This window comes from Corvus kubaryi, unplaced genomic scaffold, assembly GCF_017639235.1.
Source record: "Corvus kubaryi isolate FWS band 111438036 unplaced genomic scaffold, C.kubaryi_AGA036_p1.0 37396, whole genome shotgun sequence".
NCBI lineage: Eukaryota > Metazoa > Chordata > Aves > Passeriformes > Corvidae > Corvus > Corvus kubaryi.
In genome coordinates, this window is record NW_024581135.1 from 22,435,145 (window position 1) to 22,453,876 (window position 18,732).

At 41.3% G+C, this 18,732-nt stretch overlaps 1 protein-coding gene across 8 annotated transcripts; it reads left to right on the forward strand.

The window, feature by feature from the left end:
* Positions 1 to 186: 186 nt before the first annotated feature.
* HNRNPA3 (heterogeneous nuclear ribonucleoprotein A3) lies at positions 187 to 16,856 on the forward strand. 8 transcript variants are annotated; one of them, XR_006018165.1, is made up of 14 exons: positions 187 to 285; positions 3,719 to 3,830; positions 4,288 to 4,311; positions 7,939 to 8,061; positions 8,152 to 8,298; positions 8,381 to 8,591; positions 8,837 to 8,926; positions 8,987 to 9,094; positions 9,225 to 9,305; positions 10,005 to 10,151; positions 10,988 to 11,113; positions 11,196 to 11,267; positions 14,313 to 14,387; positions 16,561 to 16,856. XR_006018165.1 is itself a non-coding variant. In XM_042040980.1 (13 exons), exons 2-12 carry the CDS (start codon positions 3,765 to 3,767, stop codon positions 11,246 to 11,248), a joined length of 1,176 nt encoding a protein of 391 aa, XP_041896914.1. In that variant the 5' UTR covers positions 187 to 285; positions 3,719 to 3,764; the 3' UTR covers positions 11,249 to 11,267; positions 14,313 to 16,856. The 8 variants fall into 8 exon arrangements, 6 of the variants coding, with proteins under 6 accessions (XP_041896914.1, XP_041896913.1, XP_041896916.1 ...); XR_006018167.1 differs by having other exon boundaries at positions 16,582 to 16,856; XM_042040980.1 differs by having other exon boundaries at positions 14,313 to 16,856.
* The last annotated feature ends 1,876 nt before the right edge of the window (positions 16,857 to 18,732 follow it).

Consider the following 18,732-nt stretch of genomic DNA (forward strand, 5'->3'; position numbering starts at 1 on the left):
CCTTCCCTATCCCTCTCCCCACCTTCCCTCGCTCCCGACCCTTTCTGTCCTCCCGGCGGGGAAAGCGCCGCGCGGGGCTCGCGGCGCGCGGACGGGAGGGGTGGGGGGGCGGGGGGGGAAGGGGGGGATGGGCGGCGGGCCCTGAGAAGAAAAGCGGTAACGGCCGCAGCGCGCGCGCCGCCGCGAGCCCGCCTTGCCGCCACGTGACCCCCCGCGCCCGCCCCCTCCTCTCCCGCCCGGCTCCATATTGGCGCTGCGCTGGCCGAGCCCGGGCACAAAATGGAGGTAACTGCGCGCGGGGCGTGGGGCTGGCCGCCATCGGCCGAGGCGGGGGTGGAAGGCGAGGCGGCTCCTGCCGCACCGCGCGGAGCTGCAGCGGCTCGAATTCCTCCCGACCCTGCGGGCGGGAAAATGCGGAGGGAAGGGGGTGGTTGGCGGCAACACGTCATAGAGCTTCTTGCGGTTCCCGCGGCCGCCGCCTCCTTGTAGCGTTCCTGGCGCGCTCCAGAGCCGCTTTCGCCTGCGACACGCCGCGTTATTCCGCAATGGCGGCGCGGGCAGGAAGAGAGAGGGAGAGGGAGAGGCGGCGCTTCCGCCGCGCGGCCCCGCGGGCTGCGGCCGCCATTTCGCAGCGCTTCGACGCGTGGGTGAGAGGGGCTCGGCCCGGGGCAGGGCTGTGGGCAGCAGAGCCCTTTGCAGGAATCCCAGAGACACCGAAACACCTGGGCCCGTATTCGGGCAGGAGTAGGGCAAGGCGAGCCCTACGCGTGCGTGCGTCATTGTTCTGCTCTCCCCGTGTTCTCCCCCCCCCCCCCCCCCCCCAGGCCCACCCTCCTTCCAGTGTAAGCTGCCCGGAGTAGTGAGTGCGGCAGGGATGTTCTTGAACACACAGACTTGAAAAGCATTGAGATCGTTTAGTGCAGTACGGTGCTTCTCGCAGAACAATGCTGCTACGCGTTGCAGCACCTCCCTAATATCTCGCCCCTGCCCAGGGGGAGTTAAAACGTGTCGAGAGCCTTTGCTGCTCGGGGGGGTGGGGGAAAGAAAAGTACGGAGTTCTTTTGCTTTCTCCAAACCCCCAATTACACATGCAAAAGACCCACGACATTCGCTGGTATCCTGCCATGATCCTGGTGGGCAGTACGAAGAGGCAGTCCTGCACAAATGTAGAGGAACCATCCCTGCCGTACTTGGAGGGCATTAATCACGACACTCTCTCCTTGCTTTTCTTCCCTTTCCTCAAAACTTAAAGTTTTTTTGCTCAAATGTTTCAGAGTATGGCAAGCAAAAATAGTGCATTTTTGTGTGTGTGGTGTTTTATCTTTGCTCCCTTCATTCCTGAAACCTTAAATAATTCAGATCAGAAAAAACAGCAGGTTACACTAGTTTCTGTTACTACGTTAAAAACAGAAGACACTGGATTACTTAGCAAAGCAGTTAAAAATAACTGTTTCGGGTAAGCAATTGCTTTAGCTGCCTCAGGGTTTAATAACTGGGAAGGGTGATGTGTTCAAAGCTTTTGAAAGATGCTTCAGTAAAGCTTGGAAACCTATCATGTCAGGTATTAAGCTAATATCTTGGAGTTTTTTCCAGGCACATGTTCCTATTGGTGTTGGAAATACACTTCCAACACACTTAGAGCTGAGAATCAGTTTTTTCCTGCTTTTAACTTTTAGGTTTGGTAAAATACCCTATTGTATGCACTTTAGGTCCAACTTCAGTTGCTTACAGAAAAGACCAGTGTATTTCCATAGTATTCTCTGTTTGAATGGGTGAACTTGCATCTTCGTAATGTCTGGTTTGTTTCTGTTAGCTTCTTTTCTCCTGTAAGAAATAGAGCAGTATTATAAGTAATGAGGCATGTCCTGGTGTCTTTTATCGTTAACACATTTCCTTGGAGAGTGTTTTAAGTTCTGTAGTTAACTTGCAGTATATAATTGCTCAGCAGTTTAGCTAGTGTTTAATAATAAAAGTATTCTAAATATTTTTATCTCGAGTTAAATAGAGTATTTTGTTGGTTATAAGAATCTAGTACTGTCAGCCTTAACAACTTTCTGTAAGGGAAAATAGGAATAGTTCTGAGCCAGGGCTGTGTCTTGCCTCAGCTGATGGTGTGCGTTCGCAAGGAGACAACTCCCTTTTTAACCCTCAAGGCCTTCAGAGGCCATTGGGGCAGGGACCATGCCCCGGAGCTTTATGTTGGCCAGTGTGGAGCCTCACTGGGGAAAGCAGTGGGTGACAACTTCAGAAGGGCATTGCATACTTTCCATTACTTTGAAAAGGTATTTAAATAAGCTTATCCCTTTCCTCCCTAACAATTTCTGAAGTTTTATTTCGCCATACAGCTAGTTTGTAGAAAGCCCCTGAAGTGTTATTTTCATACGTCCTATATATGACTTAAAAAACTGAACAGGTCAGTTAAAGCACTTACTGTCCTAGTATGTCTTAGGCCAAACTGATGTTTGATGTAAAGGATTTCAGGAGTACGTTTAACGTTGCGTAGAGAGGAACTGAAGATAATACACTTCTGCTGTACTCAGTAAAACCTTTTAATTTGTTTATGTGTTAAGTCATGATACTGATGATTTCACAGTTGAGTTTAATTTGAAACCGGATTTTAGCATGAAGTTATATTCAAGAATTTCCACTTTGAATAACGGCATATATTGCTCATTAGTAGAGACCTACCTGCCTGCCTTTCTGTATGCAGGAGCAAAATTTGCCAGAAGAAAACCTGAAAAAAAACCCCCTACAATCCAAACAAACAAAACCCCCACCTAATCTTGTAAATAGCTATGCTTTTAAATGCAGCATAAGTATAGTTTTACTGAAGTATGTTAAATGTAGTTAACAATATTGCGTTTTGGCTACTGTAGTAGAGCTTCAAGAAACATCCAAAGTAGTAACGACTATTGGCCAAAGATACCAGTACATTAATACTAAGAGTAACTGAATTATCCTAGAAAATTTTATAGAAAAAAGGCCAAAGGGAACATGATTTTTTTATTTGAATGTATAGGTTCATCTACTGACTTTATCTTGTAAAAGACTTCCTATTTGTAATGATACATACATTACATACATAGTGCAGGGTAGTAATCAAATATGGCAGCAAAAGTAATGCAGATGCCCAGTGCTGTAGACTGCTGAGGATCGGCTGTTGAAGTTCTTGATGTTGCAAGGTAGCATCAGTAAAGGGTTCTTGTACTACTCTTAGTGAAAAATAAATCCTCTGGTTTTCCACAGTGCTGGATAGCTGATTACAAGAGGTTACACATCAGAAATTTCTAATACGTGGTATTAGAAAAAATGTTACATGTTTTGGGGTTTAAAATCCATAGAAGCAGAATATATATATAGTGGGTTTGGGTATCAAAGGTAGAGTTTACTTGCTGTGTATTAGTTGTATTCACAATAGTTTTGTAAGACAGTAATAGATAAAGGTTTGCTACAGATTTGAGCATTAGTTTGTACTTAGTTATTCCATCCGTTGTAAAGTGAGCTTTACTAGGTTAGCAGATGTTCTTCTTCCAGCTCTTTGTAACCATCTCCTAATTAGGCTGAGGCTTTTTATTCTACCCTTCTAAATACTTCAGGGATTTTTTTTTTCTACTTTAACCCGTTTCTTCCTGTAAACCACACCGGTGCATTGCAGCCAGAGGAGGCCCTGTGTCACAGGAACTGGGGTAAGTACTGACTTATCCAACCTGTTTTCTAGGTTTCCTAGATCTAAAAGAAAGGCCGAGTTAGAGTACCCTTCCAAAATGGCTGCTATTAAGGAAGAGAGAGAAGTGGAAGACTACAAGAGGAAAGGAAGACGATCCTCACAGGTGAGAGCATGGGTTTTTTCTATTAAAAATAAAGTAGTTTTAAGGGGAAAATATGGAAAAACCATTTCTATCTGATATATTAATATCTTTTTTTTTCTACCTTCTTCATCCCCGTATTAGCGAGTAACTTTAAATTGCAGTTTATCACTTAAAATTTAAGGGGTGGGGTGTTAAGCATAATGGGGAAATTTTGCTTGTCTAGTTTCTGTTATAAGAAAACTGATTAAATATATGTTTCTGATTAAAGCAAGGTGTAATTATTAAGAAATTCATGCATCCTCAGAGTATCAGCAGGAACTTGATTACTGCCTACCTTCAAAGTCCTGTTTTTAGTGGGAATGAAGACAGGTTCCTATGTTCTTTTTTTTTTTTTTAATAAAAAAATGGTTGCCTGATAGTCACTGCAAATGAAAGCGAGCTGTACTAAGTAAAAATAACTGTTTTCTTTTGCTTCTAGCAGAAATACCGTAGACTGAATAAGGTGCGTAGTATAGAGAAGATGATGTTGGGGCTGTTTCTGGGAGGATGGGAGCTAGTTACTTTGGGGTAGGGTGTGGAAGTGGGAGGGGGGGAAAGTTCTTAATACCCTTCAGAAAACAATTTTAAGATCAGCAAAAAGGGTATTAAATATGCTTATATAGCTTATCACTGAGGCATTTTCTCTTCGTTTATTTGGATTTGTTTGCTTTCTAACATTACTTTTTCAGGTTGTCTGAATATCTTAGCTAGTTCAAACCAAGTTTTTTCTGGAATGATATACTACTGCAATGTGGGAGGGCCTATACATTTGAATCACGAACAAATCTTGTCTGAGTTGCATGTGTCTGGTAGTGTATGGTTATTTTGTATTAGAGTATGGTGTGTAAAGTCCTTTTGGAAGGAATGTTGAAACTCTCTTCACTCATTTGGACTTTGGATTGAGTGTAACTGGGGTTATCAGCCGCATACTAAATAAGCTCTTGTAGTTCACAAAAGTAGATTGCCCTGCAATGATCTTTAGAAGCTATTGAGTTTCTAGAGAATGTTTCACAGGGAAAGTTGCTGAGGCCCCAGTTGTCTGTAAGCTTTCTCGTTTCAGAAGACAGTCTAGGATCATAGTGCCCGGGGAACAGGGTGGTCTCAGGTTTAGCCACAGCTGTGAGTGTAGGTTTGGTGACAGGCATTTTGTGGACACCTGCTGCTGCTTAGAGGTAGAATGCGTGGGAGGGCTCCACTGCAAAACTGTGTCTTTAGAGAGAAATAACTGCAACTCCAAAACGCTGACGATTCAAAACCCCTGCCATAGGAAATATCAGTTGATGGCAGCCTCAGGATAGAAGCAGTATGTATCTGCAGCAGTGTTGTCAAAAGGTGTCGGGATTTCTGCACAGGTGAGGATTTTTGCAGGAGTCTCAGGAGGTTCTAGCTGCCATCTTCTCTTCCCCTCGTAGGCGAGAGGTACAGTTAGAGTGCGCCGAGCGTGCGGGGGTTTCGGTAGGGCCTGGAGGCAGCGGTTGGGTTTTGCTGCGGCAGGAGCTGAGCAGGGCCCGCAGCGCCGGCCTCTCCCTGGGCCCCGCGGCGGGGCCCCGCCCATGGCGCCACTGCGGCGCCGGCCCGCGCGCGCCCCGCCCTCGGCTCCATATTGGCGGCGCGGCGGCCGCGGCTGAGCACAAAATGGAGGCGGCCGGGCCTGCGCAGAGCTTGGGTTGTAGGGGGGTAGGCTAAATTTGAGGCAGAATGAAAGATCTCCGCCTCCGCAGAGGCTTCTAGTGTGTCTGGAAGCCCCTCTTAACAGCTATGGGGGAGAAACGGTGTCTTGCCGACTAAAGGCAGGCTGGGCGTTCTTGCAGCTGCTCTCCCCACCCCCACCAAAGGAGTGCTGCAAAATGGCATGCTGGCCTGCCGTGTCAGCTGAGCAGGAGGCAGCCAGCTGATTCTGATAGAGCAGGGTGATAGTTACACTAAGGGAGAGATGTGTTGTGCAGGATTTTCTGTCCAGGAGAGACTGCTGTTGGAAATAACTTGCAGCAGGACAACTGAAAAGCAGCATCTTGTGTGATTGAGGACAGCACTCTGAAAACTACAGTGAGAACAAACTGCCTAAAAAAAAAAATGCCTGATTTCTCCAAGAAAGTGTAGCCACCTATTTTTGGATAGAGTTCCTATAATATGTATGTGTCCTGAGGATAATTTCTTTCTAGTAGAACAGAGAAGCTGTAACAGCAGTTGTTCTTTGTGCTGTACGAGAACAGCAGTTCAAGTGCACATAATAACAATAAGCAGAAAAGAGCTTCATTTTTCCTTACCTGAAAAATCCTCTGATCATTCTTTTAAGGTAAAAGCACTCTTGAGTTGTTAGCTGAAAACCCTTGTAGCCTTGAGGAGTATGTGTAGAAGAGTTTGAAACACTTAGTGTTCCCAGCTTTAACATAACTCAAAACTGTCAGTAGATTTTTTTTAAAAATTGCAATTAGCAACAAATAATGCTTGACCTAAAGCAGTTTCTATATGCAGTAGGTATGTAATCCTATAAAATTAGAAGTTTACATGTAGTGGGAAGGGAGTTGTTGGGGTTTTTTTATACCTTTGTAGTTGGGATCACTTTAGAAGACACTAGAAGCTTTACTTTGTACTCATGGGACGACTGACTGCTAAAGATTTATATGATGATGCTGAGGTAACAAAGCCTTAAATAGAAAGCTGTTCGTGAGAATGCTGGGATTCTTTCTCACAAAATTCAGCAGATGTAAGGGCAGGGATTTACTTCCTGGATAGCTTTTCATAATCTTAGTTACTGTTTCCTGTAGTACAACCTGAGCATTATAAACCAGCGGTTTGCTAAAGCACTGTATAATTGAGAAACTCTCACTCAAAGGGGCGTAAGCTTTCCTGGCCAACCCTAGCAGCATCGCAGAAGTTAAAGCACTTCAGATTTAAAGCAGAATGTCTACAGATAGAAGTCTGTGGCTGGTGTTACGTAGTTTACCTCTCAGGATAATACTGCATATAGTCTGGTTTAATGCCCTGCAGCAGGAACAGTGAAGGCTGTTGAACATTGATGCTGCAGAACTGAAGTCATACACAGCATAGCTGGCAAGCACCTTGTGGAGTGTTTTTACATGCACAAAAGTACCCACTTGCTGAATGAGATTTTAATAAGACTTCTCTGACGATAGGAGTTGTAAAACAAATTTTTGTAAACTCACTGTCAAATTCCAGGCCTACTAAAAAAGTGCAGCATTGAAACAGCAGAAACACAATTGTACTCTTAAGCCCATTTCAGCCATGTGATAGAAAACTGAGCTTGCAAATTTGCACCTTTTAAAATGTGACTGATCACATATAGGCAGTGTTACCAAGAGCTATTAAAACTTGCTTGTTCTGTGATGCTTGTTAAGTTACCCATCTTATTCCAGTGGTTGTACCCACTACTGGTCATTGATGAGTTGTTCATGGCTTTTTTTTGTCTGTAAGACATAGGTCCATATTGCTTCACATTTGACAGGTATTTCTTATAACACTAAAATCCACATATGTACTTGCACTTTCTTGCTTACGTGTACTCCAATCATAAAATGACGCAAGTACAAAATTTATAATTTTAAGGAATTTAGAATTGATATGTTTCTTAAAAATGTGTGAAAGTAACCTTTCAAAATGGACATCCCCAAAGAGTAGACACTCAGTCTGAGCAGGACCCTTTTATTCTTGCATACCGCGTCCTTAAATTTTTTATACTTCCGCATAATTATGTTTCATAAGGTGTCAGAGCTTCCCTTTATCTAACAGTGCGTCATCCCCAGTCCGTACAGCGCAATCTGCAACTCAAAGATAGGCACAGAGTGAATGCACTTCAGGGTGCTGGGGAGCAACCAAGTTACCTAGTATATGGAAGTCCCTTTACTGTTTGCATTTTAGCACTCTTAAGTTGTTAGTATTCTAATTAAAATCACACCTCATTAAGTGTTTACTATGCTGCTGTCTAAACCCATTAGAAGTCATTGTTTTTATGTAAATGTATTTCACCTATTTGTAGTTATAATGTGCAAAGATAATTTCTAGTAATTCAGTGAAATTTTAATTCTGTGGTTTGTATTCAAAATATGTTTTCAATTTTTTGATTTTCTAGGGCCATGAGCCAAAGGAGCCAGAGCAGTTACGAAAGCTGTTCATTGGAGGTCTGAGCTTTGAAACAACAGATGATAGCTTGAGAGAGCACTTCGAGAAATGGGGCACGCTCACGGACTGTGTGGTAAAGTCTCTGTTGTTAGTTTGTGCTTTTGAAAGGATTAGGTACTTAAAGTAGCACAGAAATGCAGAGTGCCTCCTTGTGTGTTTGCAGGTGATGAGAGACCCACAAACAAAACGTTCCAGAGGCTTTGGCTTTGTGACTTATTCCTGTGTGGAGGAGGTGGATGCTGCCATGAGTGCTCGACCACATAAGGTTGATGGACGCGTGGTTGAACCAAAGAGAGCAGTTTCAAGGGAGGTGAGTTAGTGTTCCAGTTAACTGTATATCCTAATCTTTACCTAGTAATTTAAAGCACTGAATGTCATTTTTGGTATTGCAGGATTCTGTAAAGCCTGGGGCACACCTCACAGTAAAGAAAATATTTGTTGGTGGAATTAAAGAAGACACAGAAGAATATAATTTAAGGGAGTACTTTGAAAAATATGGCAAGATTGAAACCATAGAAGTCATGGAAGACAGGCAGAGTGGAAAGAAAAGAGGCTTTGCTTTTGTAACTTTTGATGATCATGATACAGTTGATAAAATTGTTGGTACGTAACCTCTTTAGTGAGAAATGACTTATGGGATAAAAAGTGTTCACATAAGATTTCATAACAGCCATGTGTAGAATGAGGTGTTTGCATGATCAGCTGCTTTACTGTTGTGTAAGGGATAGGGTTGATTTAGTGTTACTTTTCAAAGCATGCTCATGCCTTACAGTAGCTTTCTATGAGAGTTTTACACTATGTTGCTGTGGTGTGATTTTCTAACTTTCCTATTTCACTATTTTCTGTAGTTCAGAAATACCATACTATAAATGGACACAACTGTGAAGTGAAAAAAGCACTCTCAAAACAAGAGATGCAGACTGCTAGCTCTCAGAGAGGTGAGTTGTAGTTGTGCATAGCTATTTTGTGTAACAGGTTTTCAATTAATGTAATTCAAGTGAAATATTTTGTAGGTCGTGGGGGTGGCTCAGGCAACTTCATGGGCCGTGGAAACTTTGGAGGCGGTGGAGGGAATTTTGGCCGAGGAGGAAACTTTGGCGGGAGAGGTAAATGGCTGGAATACTAGTATAGAATGTGATTTATCTTTTGGTTGGTTTTTTTTGTTTCCTGTGTCAGTTGGCTCAAACACTTGACATGTGTGTTCAGGAAAACATTCTCATCTGTTTTGTGTTCTAGGAGGCTATGGGGGTGGTGGTGGCGGTGGTGGGAGCAGAGGAAGCTTTGGGGGTGGTGACGGATACAATGGATTTGGTGATGGTAAGTGTATTGTTCATTTCCTTTTCTCCCCAATGTTAGAACCAGCTGTAAGTCTTGCCTTCACCTTGAAAGCGAAGTCTATTTTGGTGATAATGTGAAAATGGCAATAACAAAAATAAAACGTCTACATTGTAGAGCTGTGAAGAATTAACTTCTTTTTGTTCTCCCCACAAAATAATGGGTGGAAAAAATACTTGTTTGTATTTACCCTTTAAAAAAATCTCGTATGACAAGGTCATGAGGGAGCTGTTTTATTATTGAGAACTAAGTAAAGATTCTGATGTCAGTTGAGATGAGTAAAACTGAATAAAGCAGTAATCAGCTGTCATACCAGAAATGTTTTCAGTTGGCTCTTAAGACTTCTTTTTGTGGTTCAGTAGTATCTTTTTCATGATGCAGTTAGGATGAGTATCCAACATGCATCTGAAGAGAAATACAGAAATTACCAAAAAGCAAAAAGGGATGAGACAAGTAGCATGTAATTAATTACTTAGGTCCTGACTTTATGGGCATGGGGTTGTTTTTAAAATTAAATAGTTTAGATAAATCATGCAACCACAATGAATATAGTACAGGGAAAGTGCCGTGGGTCATTTTTATTGTTCAAGTGTGTTGGTTTGGGGTTTTTTTGTTAAATGGATCTTTCCTTACTGGTACTTAGCTTTGGTGTGTCAAGTTTGACTCTTCTTTTGTTCAAAGGTGGCAACTATGGAGGCGGTCCTGGCTATGGCAGCAGAGGAGGTTATGGTGGTGGTGGAGGACCAGGATATGGAAACCCAGGTGGTGGATATGGAGGTGGGGGAGGAGGATATGATGGCTACAATGAAGGAGGAAATTTTGGTGGTGGTAAGATTGCAGCTTTAGTTTGACATCCATGGTTATTAGGTTTCATTTTGTAACACCTGAAATATGGTAATGCATAAAATGAGTTATATGAACAGGTTTTAATGTAGAAGGCCATGTTGCATAAAGAAAGTTCTTTTCCATGTGGATCAGCTTTGATAAAGTACAACGTTGTTTTGCCAGGGATGTATTTTTCAAAAAGCTTTGGTTATGAATCTGTGCGTGGAGGCAAAGTATAAGAATTTTAAGTTTTGACCATTTCAAGTATGTTGTCCTTGGATACCAGGTCACAACATGTAGATCATATCCTCCTTTGTGAAGACTATACAGATTTTTATAAGGTTTTTTTAATTATTTGCCCAAAATTTGGGGAGTTCAGCTGCTAGAAGTGCTATATACTTGCTGTACTTTCTGATGTATGTGTGCAGTATGTCCATTACACTTCTGTCTTTTGTTGGAGTAAATAGTCATGTACGTTACTGTCATGCATGCAAGGTTGTGCAGTAGAAGAACAGTGGTGAAACCTATGTTTTTCTGACTTCGGGGGCCTTAATTTGGCCTATTGGGTTAACAGAAAATTGCCTACTCAAATGTGCTTATAATGTGATGTGTTTCATCTTTGATAAAATACCAATTTCTAATAGTAAAAATACCAAGGGTCTTCGTTACTTGTGCAAGTATTGCATAGAGGTTTTCATAGAGGTCACATCAAAATACATGAACTTAATTTTAAGTTGTTCTAAACTCCTGCAATTTATTTTTACATTGAATGTCAGAATTTGGTGATCTTCATGTCCTAAGTGTTGAACAAACATGGCTTTATAAATTACTTGTTTCAGGTAATTATGGTGGAAGTGGAAACTACAATGATTTTGGCAATTACAGTGGACAACAGCAGTCTAACTATGGTCCCATGAAAGGTGGTGGCAGCTTTGGTGGCAGAAGTTCAGGCAGTCCCTATGGCGGTAAGTGTGATTCTGTACAGAAAATATTTTTTGAGTTAAAATCCCTCGTTCATGTATTTCAGTATACACACTGTTTTTTTAGGTGGTTATGGATCTGGAAGTGGAAGTGGGGGCTATGGTGGTAGAAGATTCTAAAAATGCTACCAGAAAAAGGGTAGGTGTAATGCATATTTATAATGATGATTAATGATGTACAACTGTTCACTGAGAGTAATAATTTTCTTATCCTGTATTCAACAGGCTACAGTTCTTAGCAGGAGAGAGAGCGAGGAGTTGTCAGGAAAGCTGCAGGTTACTTTGAGACAGTCGTCCCAAATGAATTAGAGGAACTGTAAAATCTGCCACAGAAGGAACGATGATCCATAGTCAGAAAAGTTACTGCAGCTTAAACAGGAAACCCTTCTTGATCAGGACTGTCATAGCCACAGTTTGCAAAAAGTGCAGCTATTGATTCATGCAATGTAGTGTCGATTAGATGTACATTCCTGAGGTCTTTCTCTGTTGTAGCTTTGTCTTTCTTTTTTCTTTTTATTTTCCCATTACATCAGGTATATTGCCCTGTAAATTGTGGTAGTGGTACCAGGAATAAACAAATCAATGAATTTTTAACTTTTCAATATTTGTGTAGTTCAGTTTTTCCACATTTAGTACAGAGAACTCTATAACAGAAATGAAATGTAGTTTAGGGTGTTTCCTTGTTAGTTAATAGAGAAGATAAATGCATTTCTCAATTACTATTTTGTATTAATTTAAAGTTAACAATAGAAACACCTATTGATTTGCAGTCTTAAGGGGTCTAGTCTCAGTGTATATACGTAACTGTCATTGACATGAGTTACATAGGCATACAGAGGGAAAACATCTGTATGTTGCATTATAGTTTGTTTAGATGTATAACTAGGATTGAGTTACTCAAATTAGTGTTTGTGAATCATAGAACTAAGCTTTACCTTAATGAAAATTTCAAATTACTTTTTGGTTTGTGCATATTTTTTTAATTTGTAGTTCTGTATTAGTACTAGCGCTTCAAGAAAATAAGGCATGATAAATATTTTAACAAGACCAACTTTAGACACATGAAAGCTGTCTCCCGTCTCATTTGAGATGCATAAGGGATAACTGAAGTTGTTTAAGTCCTGGGTGAAGAGAAAAAGAAATTTGCTTTTTACCTTTATATTTATTGTAATTCCCGAGAAGTTAAGGTGGGGGGAATCAAGTGCCTGTTTCCTTGGGATATACAATGATTCTGTTTCAATAAAACTATACTTTGGGGAGGGTGGCTTGGAATTTTCATCCCCTTTGTCCCCATTTCCTTCTCCCTCGCACCAGACTGCACTGTTTCAATTAAATGAGGCGTCATAGTGAGAGTAATAGGTATGTTCCTCATAATTTAATGGCTATATACTTTCTTGCATGCACCCTAGGCAATTTTCTGGACACATTCTTCTGACTGGGAGCCAAGGGTAGCTCAGGTGTAATCACTGACAGTCCCAGGTAATGCGTTTCAAAAGCCCATTCCCCATGGGCTCTTTAATAGAGTTCTTGAGCTGTTTCCCTGGCAGATGTGTGTGCTAAGCTGAGAGCTCACAGATTAAACACTGTCTAGTTCTATTTTACCCACTAGAAACTCCCACAACGTAGAGTGGTACAGCCCTGAGTTTCCACAGGCAGAATGATAGTGTGCTACAACTGGATTTGGTGCAGTGGAGTAGAAAATGTGACCAAGTACATACGGCTAGAAATTGTAATTCATTCTCACTTCTGACCTCCAAATTAAGGCACTGCAGTCTGTCCTGTCCTCATCTGATGTGAATTCTCTTGACTATTGCCAGGCCAGTGCTTGCTGTCAATTCAGACTCAGAAGAGTAGGGACCCAGTCAATAAAAGAAATACTCAGACACTTGGCAATATGTATTGGAATTACTCACGCCTGTTTCACTTCTGGGTCAATGTGCAGTATAAGGTAAATGCAATTCCAGTGTAGGAATGAATCTGCAAAGATGTATGAAATTGCTCAAGGCATAATCAGTCATATTAATAATGAATTATAATTTTTAAGAAGTGGTAGAAAAATAAGTGTGTTGTTTGAAAAAAATTAAACATGTTATTTAAACGCTGTTATTGGAGTGTATTTAGACTGCAGTACACTAAAACAAGGAACCAGTGTCAAGATGGTAGCCTCCAAAAATGGATTTCTGCTTATTCTTGTCTGTGGAGTTCTGAAAGATCTCAAAAGTTAAAGCAAGAATTGGTGGTTTAGTGAACGCTTCTGTTGTTGTACATGTTCATTTGGGCTTGGGGTGGGGGGGAGGCTGTACTTCAATAAAGGCATTTTTTAAACAACCCATTTGAGTTTGAAAACATGGGAAACTAAACCACAACTCACTAGGGAGTGAGACACCTAACTACCGACTTGCTTTGTACGTTACCATGCTAGAAGATGTGTAGACTTGCACCTGGGGCCTGCATCTGATTGCAGGGACAACTGGAGGATGGGGTTGATTTCCCTTCTGACAATTGATCTGGTATTTCTAAATTTTTTTAGAATGTATTGACAGTGTTGTTTTTAACAGGGCCTCTTGTAGCTGTACTGTGACTACAATGTTAACTTTGAAAAATAGTGTTATAATAAACTTTATGAACAAGATCTGTATGCAACCTTTTAAGAGATGGATGTAAGTGACCGCTTTGTAGGTGGGTGGGGTAGCTTAGCTGTTGTTTGTGACGTGGAAAAGTGTAAGCCATGAGGACAGTGATCCGCCAGCTTTACAGAACCTAGGATGTACTTCTTTGATCCATACATTGCTAAGGAGACTCGTAAGACAGGACTTCAGCAGCCTATTGAGTATGGAGAAGTCAGCCTAATTAAAGAATGACAAGGCAGCAGGAGCAACAGCTTCAACTTCCAGAAAAGTGAAGGAATAAGATACTGTGCTGATAGTGAGCAGCTTTCCCAAGGCTAGTTAAATCTGCTTATCACAGCTGAAATATCGAAGAAAGTCTAGCAAGAGTTCTTCACCTTTTGGAACCTCCTTGAGTGATAGCTACTTGAGTTGACTCAAAATCAATAGGTCTAGCATTTAGACCTGAAAGGAAGGGCAATGAGCATAGGTAAGGTTTGCCTTTAAAATTTTTCATGAATTACAAAGAGTGGTGGGAGGTTTTTAAACAAGGTAAGAGTAATTTCTTTAATTTTCAGGTTGAATGAGAAGCTGCTGCTTGACAAAATGGGGAATGTCTTGCACATCCTCTTCAAATGAAGGTTTCTGACTGGGTAAGATTTGTAGTGTATAGTAAAATGTGTTTAACCCTTATTTCCTTCTAGGCTTTCCTTTGACAGCCTTTTAGTATCAAGGGAGGCCATAAGTACTAAGCAGCAAATATTCCAGCGTACGTCATCCAGTGTTTCCTGTTCTGGATGAAGGCTGCTTGCTGGCATAGTTCCTATTAAAGAATCTTCTGTTCCTGGCAGATACAAAATTGCTTTGTGTCTGAGATCAACAAAACAAATTGATGTTTTGAAATAATGTGTTTTGGTTACTGGGGAGTGTGCTGGGGTGGGGGGAAATTGTTCTGTACCTTGTCACAGAAAGAGGTGCCCCAGAGAAGCCCAGAAAGGCAGTGACCCTGAAGTGGTTCTTCAGTTCTCAGCAGTGTGTGACACGCTGCTGCTGCACCCATTCTGGGAGGGAGCTTGGCATTGGTGCAAGCTGGGATTTCCCTCCTACATAGTGGACCTTGGCTTAGCAGGTGATGTTGTATTTACCTCCACAAATCAAAGAGCTCCCTTTGAGATTCTGGGTGCTTTTAGGCAGGATAGTAGAGACCAATACTGTCATGATACCGAGCTGAAACCACAATGGCATTTGTACAGGTGAATGGCAATAAAAACTTCTTGTGGAATCTTGATTTTACCCAGATTGGAACATGTATTAACTCTTGGAACATGTATTATTTCCATTTCTGCATCCTTGGTTGTTAGAGGTCTTTCTGTAAAGTACTTCAGCATCTATTTAAACTTCCCAATACATTTCTGAGCATGTGCATTCTTAGGAAGTCAATTTCTATTTTAGTGTTGGTTTACTTCAGTAGCTCTGAAAGTAGTCAAATGGAACCTGCCTAGTCAGAGGCAGTTGCATGTCACAAACTGATTCAAGTATTTAAACTTTTTACCTGCTGCCTATAGGCTTCCACAAAGTAATTCCTGACTTTTTAATATACAATTAAATGTAATTTGGAAGTAATACAGAGAGATTTTCATAAAATCAGAAGCTATTTAATTGACATTCTCATGATGACTGCATATATTTTTTAAAAAACGACACAAATTTGTGTCAGTCATTATCTGAAGCTGCAGCAGTACAGTCACAGTTGCCTCAGTATGGTAATGTGCCAGATAGCTTGTTGCTGAGGTGACAAGCTTGCTTTCTTAGACCTAAAAGTGGGAGGAAACCTGTGCTTTTGCTGTGCGTGGCAAAACTCCCACAGGCACGTGTGCAGCAACAAGTTATGGGGAACAGCATTGCCCCTCAGGTGAGGGCAAATGCTCATGTACTTGAGTGGTCTTTGGATTTTTTCAACAGTAAAATTTTGAAAATGTTTTGAAATGGGTTTTTAACAAAAACTTTGTAGTTTACATTCTGGTACTAGGCCTGTGTATAGAGCAGAGCTCTACTTTTCCACATTGCTGCAGACTTGTTCCATCCTCTGGACAGGTCTTTTTGCACCGCATACAGAAACAGATAATCACTGTTAGAATTATTTTCACACTTTGATTTATAACACTCTTGTTAGACTAATTTGCTGAATTCAAAATTCAGTTATTTATAGCCAAATTTGTTCAGAAATAACTTTGACCAAAATAAACACATTCTTAGGGGAATACTTGGTCAAGTGTATGTATCTTTGTCCAAGAGGCACTTCTAAGAGTTAAGAACGTTGTTTCAGGGTCACGCTTTTGTTTACTGGCTTCTGTTGAAAATAGCAGCTGTAAATGGAGATGGGGATATGAAGATGCAAGTGTAACGAAGCATTGGTCCCTAGGCTGCAGTTGTACAGAGATTTACTTGATAACAAAAATGGTACTTCCAGGTAGTGAAGGGGGTTTCACCAAAAGCAGCCCGGATTGATGGAGAATTGGTAACTCTTATTACAGAAAACTGAAATTAAACACGGCATCTTAACTTTGATATCCTTTCAATACTTAAGGTTCCTAGTCTTTTCAAGCATTGACTGTGTGATGTACTGACATGCTGTCTTTGGTTCCTGTGTTTAAGCCATTAACATGTTTTCATGTACTGTCTACGCTGAGGTGGAATATTCACAAATGAGTCTGTGGTCTCTGACAAGTGTGTGTATCTTAAATTGTGTGGAGCATGTGAGATCTTGAGTGTCACTGAAATTCAGGTATCTGATGGATGATTCTTTTTCTGCTGTGGGTGCTACAGGTTGACATCTCTCTCTATTAGCTTTTTCCTGAACTAAAGTATCCAAGTATCTCCATAGAAGAAAAAATGGCCTTCATGTAGAAGATAATATCGCAAGATTGGAAACAGAATAAAATGGTGTAATAACTGACAAAGACTTCAAGAGCAATGGTGCTAGTGTGCTGACATCTTAGAACTTGTGGTTAAACAAGTTAAAATAGCATGGAAATTTAAAATTTCAGTATAGTCCATAATGGATTGAAATTTGTTAAAATATTTCAATTTTGTATCAGAATAAAGTGTATATTATCAAATGACTTACAATCTAAAATGTGTTGGCATCACCTTCTTTTAGTGCCGTGAAGAACACGAAGTGGTCTTGAATTATTTCAGCACGTTTTCTTACAGGATCATCTTTCTGACTTGGGACTGCAAGCCAAAAAATTTTGGTTTAGCCCAGTGTTTCAGCTTTACTCTTAATAGTTTTAAAACTGAATCTTTTGATCAAGAAACAAATGGTCTCTACGTGGCAGCTTGTCAACGTATGAGGTCAGCATTATGATGCTTTAGATTTGGCAATGTCGCTAGTGATTCTCAGGTTTGGGAACGTACTTTGTACCTCAGTAATAATAATAATAAAATGAAGGTTATAGTTTGCAATCTGATGTTTTTATATAGGTAATGTGGAATTTTTTTTCCTTAATGATGTTGGGTGTTTTGATCAGAGTGCAGCATTCACTGTGTTGATGATGTGAAGAACACTGGTTTAAACTGAATGCAAGTTGTCACAGGCCGAGTTACTTTAGCCTGATTCTTCACCTGGTAAAATTCAAACAAGGCTGCTGTGTTAACTGCAGGTTTCTTCTTGTTGCACTTTTGTTTTGGTAATGGAAGGAGTATCTTTGTATTATGTTTTAGACAAATGGGTGGTGCAGCCCGTAAAGGCTGTAAGCATGCTGTTTGCCTTTGGGTTTCACCTTAGTGAACAAATTAAGGAACAAGTGGAAGTGCAGGGCAGGAGTTTACTGAAGTGTCTGTTTTATAGCCGATCTGTAATTAAAAGTATTTCTATTGTAGCTGTAGACAGAATTTTCTCTGACAGACATTTGATAGTGTAGTTAATGGCAAGGGGAACCCAGGAGCTCTTTAGGTGCTCTGTGCTTTGCCATCAGCCCTGCCTGTGTGTAAGAGTTACTGTGTTGAAAGACTATCCGGGGCCATGGCTCGGTGTGCTTGCTCCTTGATGCCTATGCTCTAAAACTGCCATCCTCAAATATGGATTAGTCCTCTTGTTTTAAATGGCAGCAGTGTCTTGCATTCCCCTAGTGCTCAGCCAGGCTTGGCAATTGTTGGGGTTTTCCTTCCTGAGCAATGCTGGTGCCAAAGCTGGGAGGCACATTTTAACAGCATCAGAAGGGAAGATAACCCCCGCTGCTGCAGTAGTTTTGATGTAGGACAGCCAGGCACCAGCTAAATTCTCTAGAGCAAATAAAGTCCATTAAATCGAGTCTCCAGGTTTTCAACCATTATTGCTGACCATTTACTCCAAGCAGAGGAGTGTTTCTGCATTCAGAGTGTGTCAAGGACGGGGCAGGGGGATGGCCTGGCACACAGTTCACACAGAAGGTCAGGTAAGCAGCCTCAAGGTGCAAGCTGAATCACCTAGATCTGCATTTTCCAGTGTCTTCTGCAAAAGCACAGATGTTAGTACTTGATGCAACAGGTTCCTAGTACTCATGAGATGCTGGAAAGCTGAGCCGAATTTTTTCATGACTCCACTGTATTTGCAGTGTCAGACACAGACAATTTGCAGGGCAGAACCTCACTTGAAAGTCTGCAGCAAGTAACTGTATGAGAAGCCTCGTGAAATCTTTTTCTCTTCAGGTAGGTAGGGCTGGAACATCTGCAAGTCCCAGGTTTAAGTACCAAAGACTTCCTTCTGGTCCTGGTACTTGGCAGTACCCCTGCCTTTTAAAGACGATGTAGTCAATAGGATCATGGCTCCTGGTGTTACACTGCCCTGGAACAAACCTACCTTTGTGGTGAAGCTGTTCCTGCCCTGCTTTTCCTCCCCCTGCTCTGCCAAGGCAGAGGGGCAGGAAGAACGTGTTTGCACCAGGTGCCTCTGCTATTCAGAACTGGTAAATGAGTTCACGGAAGATGGAGACAAGGTGACAAAGTTTTGGGGTAATA

Bases quoted from the DNA above. Each gene is read 5' to 3' on its own strand.
- HNRNPA3 (XM_042040980.1), top strand. From the start codon at position 3,765: ATGGCTGCTATTAAGGAAGAGAGAGAAGTGGAAGACTACAAGAGGAAA. The intron at 3,831-4,287 runs GTGAGAGCATGG...TTTTGCTTCTAG, and splicing joins AAGGAAGACGATCCTCACAG to CAGAAATACCGTAGACTGAA. The intron at 9,095-9,224 runs GTAAATGGCTGG...TTTGTGTTCTAG, and splicing joins AGGAAACTTTGGCGGGAGAG to GAGGCTATGGGGGTGGTGGT.